This window comes from Piliocolobus tephrosceles, chromosome 2, assembly GCF_002776525.5.
Source record: "Piliocolobus tephrosceles isolate RC106 chromosome 2, ASM277652v3, whole genome shotgun sequence".
Taxonomy (NCBI): Eukaryota; Metazoa; Chordata; class Mammalia; order Primates; family Cercopithecidae; genus Piliocolobus; species Piliocolobus tephrosceles.
Genome location: NC_045435.1, coordinates 85,225,119 through 85,246,085, shown reverse-complemented (window position 1 = coordinate 85,246,085; position 20,967 = coordinate 85,225,119). Strand labels below are relative to the sequence as shown.

General features: G+C 48.5%; 2 protein-coding genes across 5 annotated transcripts in view; one reads left to right on the top strand and one right to left on the bottom strand.

Moving 5' to 3' along the window:
- Window positions 1-1,234: 1,234 nt before the first annotated feature.
- On the top strand, window positions 1,235-7,835 carry RBM15B (RNA binding motif protein 15B). The gene has a single exon (XM_023195530.3). The coding sequence runs from the start codon at window positions 1,388-1,390 to the stop codon at window positions 4,061-4,063; it is 2,676 nt and encodes an 891-aa protein (XP_023051298.1). The 5' UTR covers window positions 1,235-1,387; the 3' UTR covers window positions 4,064-7,835.
- DCAF1 (DDB1 and CUL4 associated factor 1) overlaps window positions 5,819-20,967 on the bottom strand; it is a 102,806-nt gene continuing 87,657 nt past the window's right edge. For 2 of the 4 annotated variants that reach the window (XM_026448009.2, XM_026448010.2), the window contains 2 exons: window positions 12,951-13,203; window positions 7,781-8,748 (listed from right to left, as the gene is read on the bottom strand). In XM_026448009.2, coding sequence (XP_026303794.1) covers window positions 8,690-8,748; window positions 12,951-13,203 — 312 coding nt within the window. In that variant the 3' untranslated portion in view covers window positions 7,781-8,689. Of the gene's footprint in view, window positions 8,749-12,950; window positions 13,204-20,967 lie in introns of all 4 variants that reach the window. The other 2 variants (XM_026448008.2, XM_023195527.2) reach the window with 2 other exon arrangements.

Sequence of the window (20,967 nt, the reverse complement as noted above, 5' to 3'; positions counted from 1 at the left end):
TAGTGTGAGCTGTGGCTCAATGAAGACACTTGTAGAAACCACCTGAAAGGATGAACTAAGAACCAGTGCTTTCCAAGGAATTGCTCTTGCCTCAGATAACTTGTGTCTCCTAACCTCAGTTTGCCAGTAGGAGACCTTACAGGCTGCTGTGGAACCCCTTGCTTTCTTCCAAGACCTTTCCCCCTGCACCTGCCTGAGCTGCTCCAGGAGCTGCTTTCTCATTGTGAGAAGAGGGCATGACTTGGTGTGCTCTTCCCCATCGCAAGGATTCTGTGCCGGGAATTGGGTCAGGTTCTACCATGGCTCCAGCAACTGTCCTTGGAGAATGAAAGCTTCCTCAATGGGCTTGAGCACCTGGGCACCCTTTCCCTCACCTCACCTGGGGAGAAGAGGTCCTCCTGAAGGTGGTGAACAGGAGGGTACTGGCCAGCGAGGGCTCAGCGTGGCAAACTGATAACGGCTGGCACTATCTGTGCATATGGCCTCTTCATCCTTAGCTCTTGTGGCCCTACCTTTCCAGCCTGCTGTCTGCCCAGATACCCACAGAAGAGGGTGGGACCCAAGAGTGGTGTTAAAGAGTCTATTCCAACTGAACTGCAACTGCAGGCTTGTCTCCGCTTTCGGTTACTACCTGAATGACAACAATTGTCCTCATGGCCTTTACGGGGACTCCTGCAGGTGAACCTACACGTGGAGAATGCACGGAATGTGGGCCTTGGATCCTGGACAGGGGCTAAGGAAGGGCATGCATTAGTCCTTGGGGTTGTCAACCCCAGATCCCAGGCAGGAGATGCCATGGAGGGTGATGCGGGGTTTGCTCAAGCCTAGTCCTGGAACTGAGGGGATACTAATATAAAGAGACCACTGACTGGGTTAATGCCCCAGACCCCAAAGCCCATGGAAACTGCCACTCTTGCTCCAATCAGCGCGGGCTCCAGCGCCTGCAGGAGGAGGTACTTGGACCCAAAGCGGCAAAGCACGCCAGGGAGCACAAAGCGTTAGGTCGTCCCGCCGGCCTCTTCAGGGTTCCCTACACTCCGCGTAGCCTCAAGCATCGGCCATACGGGCCGCGCGGTGGCGCCAGAGCGCGCGACCCAGGCCCACTCACCCGGCACTCACAGGGTCACATGGCACTGGGCGACGCTGCGCGATGAGGCAGGCCCGGCGCGGGTCTCGTCCCGCCCGCCGCAGGGTCACGTGGCACGGCCGGCGCAGCTTGATAACGCAATGCCCGGCCCCTCGGCGCCGCTCCCGCCCCGCCCCGCCGCCACCGCCGCGCCGAGTCCTTTTGTCCAAGATGGCGGCGCCGGGGGCGCTGCCTCCTCGGCCGCCGCCGCCGCCGCCGCTGTGAGAAACCTACGGGCCGCCCGCCCGCCGCGCCAGCGCCATGAAGCGGCAGAGCGAGCGAGACTCTAGCCCGAGCGGGCGCGGCTCGTCATCGTCGGCCAAGCGTCCGCGGGAGCGCGAACGGGAGGCGGAGGCGGGCGGGCGGCGGGCGGCGCATAAGGCCTCTGGCGGCGCCAAGCACCCGGTTCCAGCGCGGGCCCGCGACAAACCCCGCGGCAGCGGAAGCGGCGGGGGTGGGCATCGCGACGGCCGCGGCACCGGGGACGCGAATCACCGCGCGAGTAGCGGACGCTCCTCGGGCTCCGGCGCTGGCGGCGGGGGACGCGGCGGCAAGGCCTCGGGGGACCCGGGCGCCTCCGGCTTGTCTCCCCGCGCGTCTCCTCTGCCGCCGCCTCCACCACCGCCTGGGGCCGAGCCCGCGGGTCCCGGCTCATCCGCAGCCGCGCCTGAGTACAAGACGCTGCTCATCAGCAGCCTGAGCCCCGCGCTGCCTGCCGAGCACCTCGAAGACCGGCTCTTCCACCAGTTCAAGCGCTTCGGCGAGATCAGCCTCCGCCTGTCGCACACGCCTGAGCTGGGCCGTGTGGCCTACGTGAACTTCCGGCACCCACAGGACGCGCGCGAGGCCCGCCAGCACGCCCTGGCCCGCCAGCTGCTGCTCTACGACCGCCCGCTGAAGGTAGAGCCCGTGTACCTGCGCGGCGGCGGCGGCGGGAGCAGTCGGCGAAGTAGCAGCAGCAGCGCCGCCGCTTCCACGCCTCCCCCAGGGCCGCCCGCGCCCACCGACCCGCTCGGCTACCTCCCGCTGCATGGAGGCTACCAGTACAAGCAGCGCTCGCTGTCCCCCGTCGCTGCCCCGCCCCTGCGGGAGCCCCGCGCCCGCCACGCCGCCGCAGCCTTCGCCCTGGATGCCGCGGCTGCCGCCGCTGTGGGACTGTCCCGAGAGCGGGCCCTGGACTACTACGGGCTGTACGACGACCGTGGGCGCCCCTATGGCTACCCAACTGTGTGCGAGGAGGACCTGATGCCCGAGGACGACCAGCGGGCCACGCGCAACCTCTTCATTGGGAACCTGGACCACAGCGTATCTGAGGTGGAGCTGCGACGGGCCTTCGAGAAATACGGCATCATCGAGGAGGTGGTCATCAAGAGACCTGCCCGTGGCCAAGGTGGTGCCTATGCCTTCCTCAAGTTCCAGAACCTGGACATGGCCCATAGGGCTAAGGTGGCCATGTCGGGCCGAGTGATTGGTCGCAACCCCATTAAGATAGGCTATGGCAAGGCCAACCCCACCACTCGTCTCTGGGTGGGTGGCCTGGGACCTAACACCTCACTGGCAGCTCTGGCCCGGGAGTTTGACCGCTTTGGGAGCATTAGGACCATTGATCACGTCAAAGGAGATAGCTTTGCCTATATCCAGTACGAGAGCTTGGATGCAGCCCAGGCCGCCTGTGCTAAAATGAGGGGTTTTCCCTTGGGTGGACCAGACCGCAGGCTCCGCGTGGATTTTGCCAAAGCAGAGGAGACTCGGTACCCCCAGCAGTACCAGCCCTCACCACTCCCTGTGCATTATGAGCTGCTGACAGATGGATACACCCGGCACCGCAACCTGGACACCGACCTGGTGCGGGACAGGACGCCCCCACACCTTCTGTACTCAGACCGAGACCGGACTTTTTTGGAAGGGGACTGGACCAGCCCCAGTAAAAGCTCTGACCGCCGAAACAGCCTTGAGGGCTACAGTCGCTCGGTGCGCAGCCGGAGTGGTGAGCGTTGGGGGGGAGATGGGGACCGTGGTTTGCCCAAGCCTTGGGAAGAGAGGCGGAAACGGAGGAGCCTTTCCAGTGACCGTGGGAGGACAACCCACTCCCCTTATGAGGAACGGAGCAGGACCAAGGGCAGTGGGCAGCAGTCAGAGCGGGGCTCCGACCGCACCCCTGAGCGCAGCCGCAAGGAGAACCACTCCAGTGAAGGGACCAAGGAGTCCAGCAGCAACTCCCTCAGCAACAGCAGACACGGGGCTGAGGAACGGGGCCACCACCACCACCACCACGAGGCTGCAGACTCTTCCCATGGGAAGAAGGCAAGAGACAGCGAGCGCAATCACCGGCCCACGGAGGCCGAGCCCAAGCCTCTTGAAGAGCCAAAACATGAGACCAAAAAGCTGAAGAATCTTTCAGAGTACGCTCAGACACTACAGCTGGGTTGGAATGGGCTTCTGGTGTTGAAAAACAGCTGCTTCCCCACGTCTATGCACATCCTAGAGGGGGACCAGGGGGTGATCAGCAGTCTGCTCAAAGACCACACTTCTGGGAGCAAGCTGACCCAGCTGAAGATCGCCCAGCGCCTTCGACTGGACCAGCCCAAGCTCGACGAGGTCACACGACGCATCAAGCAGGGGAGCCCCAACGGCTATGCGGTCCTCTTAGCCACCCAGGCAACCTCCAGTGGGCTTGGCACTGAGGGGATGCCCACAGTGGAGCCAGGTCTGCAGAGGCGGCTTCTCAGGAACCTGGTCTCCTACTTGAAACAGAAGCAGGCCGCAGGGGTGATCAGCCTGCCGGTGGGGGGGTCCAAGGGCAGAGATGGCACAGGCATGCTCTACGCCTTCCCACCCTGCGACTTTTCCCAGCAGTACCTCCAGTCAGCACTAAGGACATTGGGCAAGCTAGAAGAAGAACACATGGTGATAGTCATCGTCAGAGACACTGCCTAGCCCAAGCCTGTCTTTCCCAGCGTCATGTTTGTGTCACAAAAAAGCAGTTATTTTAAAAATCTGATCCCCTCTCTACCCTACCACTTTGGTTTGAATTATCTTCTGGGTTATTTTGGTTCATTTGGGTGGGGATCAAAGTCCTGTCCAGCACCAAAACTAAGTTCTTAGATTTTGGGGGAATTTTTTTTTTTCTTCCAAACAATGATGAGAAGGGAATCCGGTTATGTTGATTTCTAGTGTACAAGATACTGTCTGCTGTGGTTCTGTATTTTTTTATTTTTTGACCAACTGTATGGAAAGTTGTCAGTAAAACCTTTGTCAGGATGGATTTTTAAACCTGTTCAGAGTCCTGGTTTAATCAAGCTAAGAATCGAAGACTTCCCTAGTGCATGTACGCGAATGTCCTACGTCATCTTTCCAGCATCACTGCTGCATAGGTCACTCTTGGCCTCAGTTCTTCAGGCTGAGTCTGGACTCTAATCACTCATTTTTATCTTGGCTGACAGGCAAGCTTCAGTTTGGGCTCTGGACCCTGCCACACAAGCCCGAGTAGAGCCCATGCAAAGGAAGGGATGGGGTGAGCCCAAGGCCCGTGGTTAGCAGCTACTGATTGTTTTTTCCTTTCCTAAACGGTGTGTGTCCATCATCAGTTTGAGCTGTGGCTGTTGGACAGAGTGCCCACCCAGCATGTTTGGCAGCAGGTAGCCTTCAGCAGCTGTGTAGTCTTGTACAAAGAGACGCTGTGCACTGTTGAGCCGGGGGGGGGGGGGGGGCGCGGGGCCCCGGACCGGTCCGGGGCCCCCTGTTTTGGCCTCCTTTCTAGCCTCACTCAGCCCGGGGATATCCAGTGTTGGGAGACGGAGTTGCCTCAGATTCCCAGGGGCCCAGCAGTCCAAATACTGGAACGGAGGGTTGGAGGCAGCCTTCCTTGGATTTACTCATGAACTGTGCCTAGATGTTTGTGATTTTTGGCTTTCTCTGGGTCGTTCACGGCTGATGGGTAATAGAGCAGGCCCATGCCCAGTCATACCTAGAGGTTTGTGGGGGATACTGAACCTCTAGACTGAAGTACTTTTACAAAGCTACAGGGGAGCACAGTGGACTAGGGGATGCCCTTGGTAACTGACATGACGGTTTCCTAGGTGCAAGATCAGAGCATGTGCCTACACTTTGTGCCCTGATGCTGAGGTGGAGACCATTGGGAAATAATAGATATTTTTCTGGGGGTAAGTCACACGTCACTGAGGGGTCAGGCAGTGCTAGAGGTTGAAGCCACTCAAGCTAGTTGGGGAGGAAAGGGATGCAGAGGTACCCTCTAGCTGGAAGGGTGAGATTTAAGGTGATGTGGACAGTGTGGGCCAGGGAGGAAAACCAGAGCACACAGTTGTCACCATGGAACACCCCAAATGCCACTGTTCAGAGTGTGTGGCACCTAGGATGTTCAAACGGAACATCATGAGGGCTGATGAGAACAGAAGCTCTGGTAAGCAAATGAGCCCCTAGATAACCAGGAACTCACTCCAGATTCTGCTGGCCATGGCATCCTCTCTCCAGGTCTGGTCCCTTACCCGAGCTGGGATGAGGCAGCATGAGTGACACCTGAGATTAGAGGCTGGGGCTCAGTGCAGGCTGTGCAGCGGCCACGCTGGTCCACAGGAACACTTGGCAGTGCTCTTGTAGACCCCTCGGTGATGTGGAATGGACAGGCGCTTCGCAAGAAAGCAAGCACATTCATGACAAAACAGCAACACAAGGACATGTTAAACATGTTTATGTATTTGCCTGTTTTTACTTGAGCTGTGGTCACAGCTGCCAGGTACCTACGCAAGTCAGTTGGGTATAGCAGGACATGCCACCATTCCAGGGTAGCTGGTACCGCCAGAAACAGGAGTGGGTCTTGTCCTGTTGAAGGCACACTGCAGGGTTTTTCCTGCAGATCTCCAACAAACGCCTGAGTCACAGGCCAGAGCTGCCTTGGTATGTAAGTCCAAAACTTCTCTGGGCTACCTATCTTCCTTCATGAAGCGGGTGCTCAGGACCCAGAAGCAGCTACCTCCCAGCTTTCTGAGACAGAACCAAGTAAAAGGAAAAATGCTAGAAAACGTGCCTGGAGAAGACACTTCAACCTTTGCCTTATCCAACCCCTCTTCAGAGAAAGGTGCCCCATGGCCCCAAAAAGAACTGCCAAGTTTTGGTGAGGAGTAACACCCTGGCATGACCTTCCTTCTCCTTCTTGGCCCTCAACCACTTCCTCTGGCTCTTAAGACCCAGCAGGTTCTGTGAACTCTCAGGCCTTGGCCAGCACTAGTGAGGGGAAGTCAGGTGGTCAATGCCCTGATGATTTTATGAAACTGCCCCAGTGAGAAAACTCTTACTTCAGGCATCCAGTGCCCCCACCCAGGGTTCAGGTCCTGTCTAAGGTGTTGCTTAAAGACAAAAAGGCAACATTTGCCTCACCGGTGGTGTGCCACTGTTCTCATGCTGCCTCCTATGTGACTCCAATTTTGAACCCTGGTAGAATAAGGAAGACAGCTGATGCTTCCTTAGCCCCTTAGCACATGTTCCTAAGGGTGTGTTGTCAAGCCAACCTGAATTCTGCCTCCCTATTATAGTTCCTATCTCCCCCTTAGAGACCTGTGGGTGCTCCTAGCAGAGTTGAGACTGGCTCCACTGAGTTAATGACTAGAATATAGTGCTTTCACTACTTCTTGATTGTTAACCTGTTTTCTTCTGATGCTGGTCAGTACCAGCAGTCAGACTATTCCACTGGTTAAGTGTTAACTACCATTAAAGTGAGGCATGAAGCAAAAGAGCTGAGTCCTCTGCTCTCCAGAGGACTAAGAAATACCTGTGTGACACAGACCCACTTCAGTGTGTACAGCAAATTCTATAGTGCTCCTAAGACCAGCAAGGCTTTACCTGCCCCTGGAGAGTTTTAGCCATCTTGTGTTTCTTGTTTACTTCACAAATTTGTCCCCTCTTCTCTCTGTTAAGGGAGAGAAGTCACTTTAGCTGGATAATACCTATGTAACAAACTGAGCAGCTGTTATTTGGGCAAAATCAAACGAAGAAAGAGACTATGATCTTGTATTTATTGTGGGAATGGAAAACAGGGTGGGGTGGGTGGGTGAGTGAAAAGGTAGAAATCCCTGGTCCTTTGCCTGATGGTTACACAGTTTCACTATAGGCCAATTTTAGGGGCCTCTGAAGTATCTTTCTACAAACACAGACCAAGCTCCACTACCCCAAACCTGCCAGGACTGCTCAAGTCCACTGTCACAATCCCTCTCAGAAAACATTAGTAGCCGTTGCCCCAGCTACACAGAAGGCCAAAATGCTTTCACTCCTTAGCTTTGCCAGCTGCATCCTCCAAAACTTCCCAGAATACCTCCCTTTCCAGTTCCACCAAATCTGTACTTGGGAGCAGCCTGTTGGATCCAGAACATGAGGACAGAGAGCTGCGTCCACAGGGGACAAAGCCCTGACCTCTCCTCTCTCCACACTACCCTTACAAAAACAGGTCCTCCCCATGAGAGAGCTACAGGGCAGAGGCAGACACTGTGAGTAAGCTACTCTCCTCCCTGGAGTGCTCTATGTGGGCAGAACATGCTCTCCCTGCCTCTCCTGGAAGGCGTCTCCTCTATGGCGTGGCTAGAGCTGCAAAAAAGGGACACACCCCACTTGGGTAAAAGAAAATAGGGAAAGGCCATAAACAAAGACAGACTTGTAGTTTATTTTGTATTTTTTTAAAATAAATACACTTTACATTAAAGAAAAAGGCCTTTGATTTGTAATTTCCACATTGGGGAGAAAGGGAAGAAAAAAAGATTTCTGAAAAACTGAATCACAAAGAAAAATAGAGGGAGTGAACTTATATCCTAAGTTCCCTCAACTCCACAAAACCAATATCCACAATGACCATGCTGCCCCCAAATCATGAAGGTGAGTGAATTCAGGCATTTACCCAGCACACAGAGTGTCTTCCTCCCCCACTCTGGCACGAAGGAAAACAAATTAACCTGACAGCATATGAGGCAACAAAACAGGTTAAAAAATCATATATTATATTTATAATAAAATATTCTTAATCCTTATCAATTTAAGAAACCATGATTTTCCTTTTCATTTAAATACGTATGTAAAAATGCCTCTATATTGTTATTTAGATATCATTTTCTTCCAAAGAAAATGAAGTGCAGGGACAAGAGACCTGGTGGATATAAGTTCATACCCTCAGTTATAAATGCCTGTTTTTTTTCCTTTTTAAAGTTTTATAAAAAACTATTTCTTGTTCTTTAAGTAAAGAACATTATACAAAGAAAATATATTGTGAAATACCCCAGAGACATGTTTTTTTTTCCCTTGAAAGATATGTCCATTCTAGGAAATGGTTGGGGGGGGGGTGCAGAGTAGGGCCTAGTAGTCCCTGTTGTCATTTTTGTGGTTGTTATTGTTTCTGGAAGGACTCTCGGGTGCCAACGAGGCTCTCTAAGCCATAATCCTCTGAATGCAGGGCATGCAGCTCCTTAAAAGACAGCCCTGGGAGAAAGAGAAGGGAATATGTTCTGAATTCATTTGACTCAGTTTCTCGCCTGCCAAGAATCTCTTCCAAGCAGTGATGGTTCCTCACTCATTCAGGGATAAGATGATGTCATCTTCCAAATCAGAGTTGTCAGAGCTGTCAGCTGAAAGGGAAGAATAGGGAGAGACAAGATTACACACTAGGCATATAGGAAACTTTCATAAGGAAGCACCTGCACTCACATACATTCATGGCCGAGCAAGGTTAAATACCAGTTTCCAGAAAGAAGAAAACACATCAATTAACTGCTTGGAGCTGGCTCTGGAGAATACTCCTGTTGCTTGGCAACTGTATTCTCCCTGGGACCCTTTGCTCTCCTAAGGGCCTGGACACAGTGCCCCTGCTTCCTGCCTGGGAGGCGCTGAAGGAATCAAGCGAGTGCCATCTGAAGCTTCCCCCCCATGCCACTTTAAATGGCTGCAAAGGGGCAGAGCTGAGGGGAGGAGTGAGTGAGCCTCTATGGCCCTTAATCTCTGGTGTCCTTCAAGGATGGGCACAGGCCTGCCTGACCTCAAGAGACCACTACTAGAAAGGCAGGCTAAGACCAGGCAAAAGTGAGAGATGTATCTTTTCTGAAACACCTTAGTCACGCCCTTCAATCCTCAGAAGACCGACCACCAAGACAGAGATAGTCATCCTAGATTCATGCCTCTGTAATTTCGGAATATGGTCTGCAAATTATATTCCCAAAAAGGTGCAGGCCAGTTTGTAGCAATACAGGAGAAGCAGCTACCCATCCAGAGGCAGGAGGCCAGCAGGAGCAGTGTGACGCCCTGGAAGACAGCACTGTCTCTGATGAGGACCCTCTCTGCTTGATAATCTGCCTTCTCTGGCAGCACATGGACACATTAACACTTCTGGAAGGATCTGTTAAGGGGTGAAACTTAAGTGGTAGCAAAAAGGACCCTCGAGATGAGGTAGATACACCATGTCTGGCTGATCAAAATCAGAAAGAAACAGGGTACCTAGCTGTAGGGACTCTAATATTCACTGAGTCAAAGAAAAGGAAAGTTCTCAGTGCCCAATTTGATTACTCGTAGCTCAGGAGGCTATGAAACCATTTTAACAAGGTCCCCCGTAAAACAGACAAACCCTGAGCCGGAGCCCTGCAAATGCCCCATGTGTTAAGGGGCAGTCACTAGATGCAAAGAATCCCTCATCAGCCTCTTCCAGTGCCTAAGAGAATCAACTCTTAGACAAACAGGGAAAGAACAATTCATGTTCCCAAACCTTCCTTCCTTCATTCACCATCCCCAAACACAATTTCCTTTAGGAGGGAAACTGAAGTGGACAAAGGAAAACCAAGAAAAGCATCGCAATGATACCAAAAAGTCTTGAAGTAAGCAAAAGAAATGGCTGACAAAACCAGTGTTCCTGGGTCTAAGTGGGCACACTGACTGTACTGGTGAAGAGTAGGAAAACAAGATGGAGATGGCAAAGAACTATTTTCTAACACAGCTGAACAAAGCAAGCCTCAGCTCCTCTGCTATAAGAGCTCCAGGAGGAAGTGTCACAGGAAGGTGTAGGGCCTCCTCCCCAGAGCCAAGTCCAGCACCGTGTCCCCACCCCACACCACAAACTTGCCTGATCCCTGTGGCCGCATCCACCACATCCCCAGGACTCATGCTCTCCACAAGCCAACAATGCCAGACCTGCTGGCGCGACCCTTCTGTCCAGCAGCTATGCAGCTCTTAAGAACTAAGAATCTTAACCACGCTGTAGCACATCTAAGAACTGTAAATGCAGCTTAACGAGATCACAGCACAATCTTCTTTAAGCAAATAACTGTCAGGCTCAGAGTCTCAGAGAAAACCTCCAGGGCTTGGGCACCAACTCCCCTCTGGTGGTCAGATTAGGACGCCTTTCTCTACCTTCCTTATCCTTTCCTCATTCTCCAAGTGTTGAAGTGACCCAGTCCTAAACCCTGGTTGGGACCTCCCATTCTGAAAGGTCACTAAGGCAAAGACAATCTAGGTATAATTAATCCCTGTAGTGTTTAACCTATCACTCCACAACATACAGGCTTTGGAGGCAGGGCTGACAAGCACAGACACATAAAGATCTCAGAATCAGGCCGGGCGCGGTGGCTCACGCCTATATCCCAGCACTTTGGGAGGCCGAGGCGGGCGGATCACGACGTCAGGAGATCGAGACTATCCTGGCTAACAAGGTGAAACCCTGTCTCTACTAAAAACACAACAAATTAGCCGGGCGAGGTGGCAGGCGCCTGTAGTCCCAGCTACTCGGGAGGCTGAGGCAGGAGAATGGCGTGAACCCGGGAGGCAGAGCTTGCAGTGAGCCAAGATTGAGCCACTGCACTCCAGCCTGGGTGACAGAGCGAGACTCTGTCTCAAAAAAAAAGTCTCAGAATCCAAGGTGTTTCTCTTCCTAGGGCCAGTGCTCTGCATCTGGAATCATCAAGTCCCTGCAGACTCCAAGGTCTATGTAAAGGTACGTGGGGGCACATGGGTGTAGTTTTCTATCATTTCTATGGTTTTCACCCTATCCTAAAAGGGCTCTTCATAAGCCCAGTAAGGTTCAGAGCTACTGCTCTAAAGGATTAGTGTGAGGCAAAACTATGGGTGCTAAGAATGCTCTGCTTGCTGACAGCAGCTGGGATCTTCTATGAAACAGAACAAGAGCTATGGAGTGTGCACCAGATGCCACCTCTGCATCTCCACCCCAACTCTGAAGTCCACTCTGAGACGCCCTCAAGTTGTGATCCATTATTTTCACATCGTAAATAGTTTCATAAAGTTACAACATTCTCACAACTGATAGAGTTAAAGTTTTCCAGATTACCTTTGGCTTGAAAGAAGGAATTTCCTAAACAGCTAAAAGAGGTAGTAATTGTACAGGCCAAATACAAACTGAGTGGCTTTATATTCAAATTAAGAATGGAAAATTAAAGTGATGCTCTCTTATTTTGGGAGCACCACCATCAGCTGGCCTGCTGTTTGTTGACCCTGCCAACCTGCCCTGCTAATTACTTGTAATTGAAAGGAGGTATAACTTGTTTCCCATGTCTCACTATTCACATATGACAAAAATGTTCACTAAAACTTGCCCAATGTCTGACCATGGCTTTGGCCTACTCCACTGAATCACCTCAGCCTCCAAGTATGATAAAACAGAAGTTGATCAACAGCAGATGAACAGATAGAAGACACTCCCCTACCCTTCCACCCTCAAGCTTCCTCAAAATACAGCCTTGGTAAGAAGATTCATGTACAGCTGCAGAGCTAACAGGCTCTTTGAATTATCTGCTGATTTTTGCAGGATTCATTACCATAGTCAGGGGACAACTTGACTTCAGAAACCTAATGGGAAGTAACCAGAAAAACTGGAGTTTGTTCCTCAAAATTTGGATTAAGAAAAAAAGGTAAATAAAAGGAAGTGAATAAACCAGAAGCCAAAGGGAAAATATTTGTCCTTTGGCTGTTAGGAGGGATTAGCCAAAGGGAGACAGGAAAGGGCTCCTCCACAAGAAGGCCTGCATTTCTTTATAATTCACCCCAAAAAGAACAGCACCCCATGATGGGCTACTTTTGACTGATTCTAGCCCTGCCTCTCAGCGGAGAGCTACGCTTTGGCCTTTCATTCTAAGGCTAATTCTCTAAAGCAAGAGCTGACAAACTACAAGCCCACCACCTATTTTTGCAAAACAAAGTTTTATTAGAACACAGCCACATTCATTCATTTATGTATTGTCTATGACTGCTTTCTCACTACAACAGCAGAGTTGAAGAGCTGCAATAAAGGCCATATGGCCTACAAAGCACATATATATATATGCTTTGGAGTGCAGTGGTGTGATCTCAGCTCACTGCAACCTCCGCCTCCCAGGTTCAAGCGATTCTCCTGCCTCAACCTCCCAAGTAGCTGGGATTTACAGGCATGTGCCACCACGCCTGGCTAATTTTGTATTTTTAGTAGAGACAGGGTTTCATCATGTTGCCCAGGCTGGTCTCGAACTCCTGACCTCGGGTGATCCACCCGCCTCAGCCTCCCAAAGTGCTGGGATTACAGGCATAAGCCACCGTTCCCGGCTGCATAAAATATTTACTGTCTGGTCTTACAGAAAAAGTCTGCCAATCTCTACTTGAAAGGTAAGTTGGGTTCCATAGTCTGAAAGGAGAGGAGGGCAGAGATGCAAAGGTGCTTTGCCTCAAGAGACCAGAACAGTGAATCAAGTTACAGGGCACAGAACCATGGTATGGTTTTGCCCTCTAAGTTGTATAGGCACAAAAGAAGGGATTTTGCCCTGGGTGCCAAGGCTCAGCCTGAACTCTGCCCTATACTTACTGTCCCCCAGGATCAGTTCCACCTCCTCATCTGCATCAGAGTCTTCATCCTCCCCATCCTCTCCCTCCTCTAGAAGGTTTGCTAGCTCCTCATCAGACGGAGAGAAGTCATTGTCCCCATCTTCCCCTGCGTTCTCATTATTGTCATCCTCCTCCAACTCTGCTTCCAGCAACTGGTCAGTGTCAAGCTCATCTAAATCATCGGTGTCATCATCATCTTCATCATCATCTTCTTCCTCCTGTTCTTCCTCTTCCTGGTAAGAAAGCATAAGGTTCATTAGTACAAACACAGAGGCCTGACCCATGTAGGCCACATGGTGAGTCGACCAAAGGGACAGGGTGGGAAACTGTCAGTAGAAGGGGTAGTGATCTAGACGAACGCAGACTTCATGAGCCAGCCAGACTTGTTATTGATGGCTGAGATAGACACACATGTCCCCCAAGACTGTCAAAGCAACCCTCAGACAAGGATTAATGGCCACACAGCCCTTATGCAAGGAAACAGACTACTCGCTTCACAGAAGTCTCTCCCATCAATCTTCTAGGAACCCAAGGGGGCTCTTCCTTCTCACCTGCATCAACCAAAGCAAGGGAAATCAGCTGAGGCACTAGAAAAAATCCTTCTACCTGGAATCTAAAATGCAACACTTTAACAAAATGGAAGAACACAGCTGCTCATTATCTCCTCAGCCCTTCAAGCTCTTGCCCTTGATCTTCTAACCAAGAATGTGAATAAGCTCCTTAACCATGCTATCATAAACATTTGATCAGAACATTGCAACAAAAGACTTAAAATATAGAACACTAACAGAAACCCATATTTCCTGTTATAAGCCAAAAAGAAAAAAAAAAGTATGCTAGAGAAACTATCTTTCTTTCCATTCTTACAAGAACTTGCCAAAGGCAAGAAAATTACCAGAACATCAATGAAATACTTTGTTCTAGGGACCCTGGGCTTTGTAAATGGTACATTCTGGCATCTGCCACAGATTTCAGGTTTGCATTAGAATCCCAACTGTTTCCCTTCAAAAGGGAGAGGACACAAAGATACCCACCTCTTTGCTTTAACAGGGATAACAGGCATTCCCAAGTAAATGTAGCTGCCACTCAGGACACTTATCTTTCTGCTCAAACGTCAACTGTCAGCCTTGCCAATAGCAAAGGATTCTAATTGTTACAATAATAAATTGTAAAATTCATTTAATACATCAACCTAATGAAAGTCAAGATGGAATAAGCCCAACGTAGGCACAAAAAAGATTTTTTTTGGTTATTATTATTTTAAAACTTATACTGACTGGTTACATCTTTTTTCATTTTAAAGGTTAAAGTGCCTGCCAAGCACTTAAAAACCAAGCATTTTGTGCTTACCCAGCCATTAGAAACCAGTGTGTAACATAAGCTAGGATCATTCAGCAGGGTAGCTCCGCTTCGCGGACTTCTGGTAATTTTGGAACCACCACTAGTGACTTTTTGATAAACTGTGTAATTCAGTAATTTAGAGTCTTCAAAATTTCTGCCAGCTATGTTGGAAAAACTGAGCCCCTTTTAAATACCTAGTACTCCTAATACTTGTGCAAGTGCATGTATGATCTGTACCAGATTTTGTGGGAGCATCTGTGTATGTGCCAACACATGCACACATAGAAGGCCTGAGACTATTCCATAGCCTTGGCCACACATCCCCTCCAGAGGTGAGTGGATAAATACTAAGCATTTACCTGCCTCAAAGGAACTATGAGTGTCTGGAGGCAACAATGATAAACTGAAACACAGACAGGCTCTCAGCCCCTACAAGCACACAAGCTCATACAAATAACTGGGAAAGGAGAGCAGGGTCCAAATACAGGGAAAATCATTCAAGTGCTTACCAGATTACAACTTTTGCCTCTTTTTACAGGCATATTTTCATAGACTTGACCAAAATTAGCTAATCCACTAACAAAGTGCCGCAGTTAAAAGTAAGTAAAGAAGAAAGTATCCAGGGCCCTGTGTCTCTTTAGGCTTCATGGACAGAACACTTGTATTTAAAATTTAAGATACCACAACTGAAGGTCCATGGTTGAGTGGGGACATGAAAGGTTAAACTGCTCAAACAGGCATAGGCTAGCCAGAAAATTCATGAAGACAATTCTCTTTCATTTTGAAGAACATCGAGGGTTAGTTGATCCAGAAGAATTGAACAAAAAGCTTTCAAATCAAGAGCAATCCTGGAAAATTTTCAAGCAGGGACTAAGCTTTGAACTACATACCATTCCAAACTCTTCCAGCAGCAGACAAACCCAAATTTTACTTAGTTTTAAAGCAGAAGAAGCAGATGTATATATATTCATCCCAGAAGGCCACGAACACATCATATGTGACCATGAGAGAGGAGGGGAAATCAGTAGGAAAGAGATCTACCTGAATCTCCAGTTGAGCACCTCACTTTGTTGTCTCTACTTTGTATTTATTGCCCAATGCTGATTTCTCACCATGTATTTTGTCACACATGGACACAGTCATAAACTCACTTTCCAAATTTTAAATCTGAAACTGGGATCATGAAGCAGATGCTCACAAGACCCATCCAAAATGCTGTGGCAGAACCCAAAAGAGATTCTAGGAAGCAATTTTAGGAGCATTCTCTGCTGGTCAAGTAACTGATTGGTGGCATGAGCTCCTCTCCTTCAGATCTAAAGAATAAAGCTTCCAATAATGAGTGGTCCAAAAAGTAAAAACTAAAAATAATTATTTAATGAAAAAGCAAAGCTTAGCTGGGCACACTGGCACACACCTGTACTCCCAGCTACTCAGGAAGCTGAGGCAGGAGGATCACTTGAGCCCAGGAATTCAAGGCTACACTGAGCTACGACTGTGCCACTGCACTCCAGCCTGGGCAACAGGGTGAGATCCCATTTCTTTAAAAAAAAAAGAAAAGAAAAAGAAAAAAAAAAGGTTGAGCGTGTTGGCTCATGCCTGTAATCCCAGCATGTTGGGAGACCGAGGTGGGCGGATCACAAGGTCAGGAGATCCAGACCATACTGGCTAACACAGTGAAACCCTGTCTATACTAAAAATACAAAAAATTAGCCAGGCATGATGGCGGGCGCCTGTAATCCCATCTACTCAGGAGGCTGAGGCAGGACAACTGCTTGAACCCGGGAGGTGGAGCTTGCAGTGAGCCAAGATCATGCCACTGCACTCCAGCCTGGGTGACAGAAGAAGACTCTGTCTCAAAAAAAATAAAAAAAAATTTAAAAAAAGCAAATTTTGCTAGAATCCTGACAACTCTGACAACATGTAGATAATGTTTTGGATCCAGGGATATTTTTTTTTTTTCAATTCTCTAAGACTTCTTTTAGGGCTCAGAGGAATTCAGGGTCAGGTCATTTTAAATTAAAGTACTAATAAATTTCCCTACAGAAAGAATTCTAAAACTCTTCTCTCCTTAATTCCACCTACATCAATTTCATGGTTACCCAAAGCCCCCAAACCCTGCAGATAAACAACTCACCCCTTTCCTTTACAGAAAATAGGCATAAGCTCCTTCTGCTGCTCTCTGGTCCCCTCCACATCTAAACCTGCCTTCAGCCCTGGTCTGAGGAGGAAGCATGCTGCCTACTCCTGCTCTGGATCTCAGCCAACCCTGAGACCCTGTTACCACAGACACTGTTCTCATCCCCACCTCACCACCACCTTCACACTGGCTTCTCACCTTCCACGCCAAGAGGTTCAGTTCTCCCAAACCTAATAAGCTCTCAATCTACATAGGCTTCAGATGCCTTCTACCTACACTTTGGTCAGGCATGGTGGCTCATACCTGTAATCCCAGCGCTTTGGGAAGCCAAGGCGGGTGGATCACCTGAGGTCAGGAGTTCGAGACCAGCCTGGCCAACATGGTGAAACCTCATCTCTACTAAAAATACAAAATTAGTCCAGCATGGTAGCACATGCCTATAGTCCCAGCTAGTTGGGAGGTTGAGACAGGAGAATCGCTTGAACCTACGAGGTGGAGGTCTGGGCAAGACAGAGCGAGACTACGTCTCCAAAAAAAAAAAAAAAGTCATTCAAATCTGATCCTGATCTTTACGTAACATGTCATATTTTGCTAAATGTATAAATGCCTACTTTTTTAAAAATACTTTTTCTGTACTTAAAAGCTATAGGTTCACTTTAGGGTCATAAATGTTTGTGTTTTTTTTTTTTTCTCATTGGCAGAATCTAACTCAAGTTACATTTTAATTCTTTAGGAAAAAGAGCCTTTCAGGAATCATCGCATTCAGCTCTGACCAGGGTGTGTGTAATCAGTAAAGACTTTTACCATCTGCTTCTAGACAGTGGAGAACACACAGGAAGCATGGCACACAGTGTGTCCCAGATGCCAAAATGGAGTGGAACACAGACAGCATTATTCCTTTGTTGAGCTTTTTCTTATAAATTTAAGGTTAAGTATAATTAGCTAAAATGTATTGGCTTGTCAAAATCTAGGAGCAATGATCAATTACTCATCTTTAGTTTTATAACTTTTCTAAAAGCCAAATCAAAGATGAATGATTTCTAAAAACACGGGCACCAGGCCTGGCGCGGTGGCTCATGCCTATAATCCCAGCACTTTGGGAGGCCGAGATGGGCAGATCACCTGAGGTCAGGAGTTCGAGATCGGCCTGGCTAACATGGTGAAACCCCATCTCTACTAAAAATACAGAATTAGCTGGGTATGGTGGTGGGCACCTATAATCCCAGCTACTCGGGAGGCTGAGGCAGGAGATTTGCCTAAACCTGGGAGGCAGAGGTTGCAGTGAGCTGAGATTGCAACACTGCACTCCAGCCTGCGTGACAGGGTGAGACTCCGTCTCAAAAGAAACAGATACCAAACTTCTAATGGATAACAATGAGCTTTGATAGGTGACTAGCTTATCTCCACCTTCATCAAATGCCTGAAGGTAGGCAGACTAGCAGCCTCGGGAACCAAATATTTATGGCTGTCCAATACATTGTGTAGGTTTCATTCATCTAGATACAGCTGTACCTTTCATCCTTTCCTCTTAATCTCCAAACTTATTTAAGTTAAGGACAAAGGACAACTATTTTATGGCATGTCAATTATATCTCAATAAAGCTCTTTAAACTGGGCCATTTTATTAGATGGTGGCTGACCATTCAGGTTTCTGAATTTATTTTACTATAATGAAAAGGCAAATTCAAAGGTGTTTGTAACAGGTGCCTGTATCCTTGAGCCATGTAAGTCATATCTGGAACATCTGAGAAAACCTGAGAACAGATATCTAGACTGGGACAAAACTTTGAATAGCAAATGATTCATAGGAAAATGTAAAGTCTCTAGTTTTAACATCAGGTGAAGCGTACAAAAGCAAAGTAAAACTAGAGACTGGTTTTCCTACAAAGGAAAGTGAGTTTAAAAAAAAATCAAGCTGGCACACTGTGCATGAGAGGCAGTGGGAAGAAATCTGATGGAGACAGTAAAAACAGCCAAACCCCACCACGAGATTCTAGAAGGAGCATGGATCAACAGAATTAAGGTTACAAAGGAGACCTACTCAAATAGATATATTATCCCACCTGAAACATCTCCAAATCAAAAATCAAAATCCCAAGGGCTTGAGCAGATAAGCAGTTCTCTAACAGAGGTCCTTCAAACATGAAATGCACCAAATCATCAATAAGGGCTGTAATATCAATATGGAGTGAAACATGCCTAGATCCTAAGAAATCTGGAAGCCACAATAATAACTTAGCCATGCTGCATACCTACCCTGCCACATAATCTTCTCTGAGCTAGAAAGCTTTCCGGCTTTTCTACAGGCTGGGCCCCAGAGCCACTCCTCAGAGTCCTCTTGAGCCTGCCCCTCTCACTCTTGGCTGTCATGCTGAGGCAGCCTCTTGCTTTCCTTCCTACACCCAAGTCAAAAGTCCTGACCACTACCATATGCCCTTCCTAATATCTTTCTCCCTTAACTTCTCAAAAATTAAGCAGAAAAAAAGAAGAATTAGTCTTTTTCCTGACCCAAGCCTCCCTGGAGAGGGTGGGATAAGAGGAGTGTGACTCTTAAATTATTCCCTTATGGTGGCCTCTTGCTTCCACAGCCAGCCACCAATCACCAGTGCCTTTGCCTCTCACCACTCCATGTCTGCAAAAATAAGGCCAACCCAGAGAATAGTCTTCCAACTCCCAAGGTGTCTAGGGCAATCTCAACTTCCCTCTGAGTTGACCTCCTGCTCAAAGACAGACACCAGGCATCACATGGACCCAGGTGATGGTTCCCAGAGAAGACTGCTGCCCACTGCCTTATAAAATGCAAGGATATGGGAGGGCTGGGATAATGATGTTGACAAATAACCCAGTTTTGGCCTCAGATTTATGCTTCAACATGTAACATCCAAGAAGCCTGATTCAGAACTGATACCTGGTAGTCATTAATAAACCCATGGAGGACAAAGCAGTCGATAGTCACCCACACCATTGCAATGTACATGCAAATGGCTTGACAACTGCACCCTCTATATCGACCCAAGAATAAACTACGTCTTGTTTCATGATAACTAACATGAAAAAGTAGGCATTAAGGGAGTGAGGTGTCTAAGGTAGCAAACTGAAGTGAGAATAAAAGAACAGGCAGTATTAAGAAACCCACTCAAGGCAACCACATGAAATTTGGAGGACCTAATACCAAGTTCTGCTACCCAGAAAGACTAGAAACATGTACAAGCTGTAACAGCACAGCACTCAAGAAAACACTAAAATTCATGTCACAAATAAATCAAAGATCTCAAGTATCCATCAGAAAACCTCTCCCTTCTACGCACATCTCATAACTCACATGAGCTTTAGACACTGCTGGCTCCTCTCACCCATGAAACCAAGGCCCCTATAGAGCCCATATAGCTGGAAAGCAGTAAAGGAAAGCCTTTCTACACTAGGAGATCCTTGGCAGCATTTGGTGAAGTTGTTTCAAACTCTACAGCCTAATTATCCTTTACCAGGCCCTGAGGAAAGCTCTGCTGTGATCCCACAGTGGCCACCAGCTGCCCACCACACAAGAGTCTCCTCACTCTGCTCAGAAGCCCATTTCTGCAGATCATGAATCATCTTGGGCCTCTAATAAAACGCATGCTTAGGCAGGCAGAACAGTGAAGACCAAGAGAGCACACACAGGGGATTTTAGGTTGAGTCTCTGTTCTAGCTTTTTCACCCAGGTGTATTTGATCCAGGTATACTGTGTCATCTTTGATGTACAGGTGATGCAGTATTCAAAGGATTTGATTTACAGAACAAATTATATGCTCATAACCTGTAACGTCCAACAGTAAAACACATAGCTAAATCTCAAACTAGCTAAATCTCAGCAAAACACCCTTGCTTAGTCCGTACTAAGTCCTATTAGAGAAAAACATGGGTCCTTTGCCCTAATACTAGACTTGCATCCTTACAAAATTACCATTTTCAAAAATTGCCATTTTCAAAAATTCTTGCTTTTAAAGAATTATTTTAAATGTAAGTACAAGCTCTTTCGGAAGGACGCTAAGAGAAAACTATTACATTAGCCCTAACCATTGAGCATGATTTATCAAAAAGTAGGGGAGGGATGAGGGCAAGAGAGCTGTGGCAATGCAAACTGAGGGAATTGTACTTTCCCCGGTCCTGTGATGCCACTGCTCCTCAGCCAGAGCACCTCTGTGCCCTTAAAGAGGAGACAAAGCTGGCTGGGCACGGTGGCTCATGCCTGTAATCCCAGCATTTTGGGAGGCCGAGGTGGGTGGATCACCTGAGGTCAGGAGTTCCAGACCAGCCTGGCCAACATGGTGAAACCCCGTCTCTACTGAAAAAAAAATACAAACATGAGCTGGGCATAGTGGCACGTGCCTGTAATCCCAGCTACTCAGGAGGCTGAGGCAGAAGAATCGCTTGAACCCCGGAGGTGGAGGTTGCAGTGAGCCGAGTTCGCATCATTACACTCCAGCCTGAGTGACAAGAGCAAAACTCCATCTCAAAAAAAAAAAAGGGACAAAGCACCAAG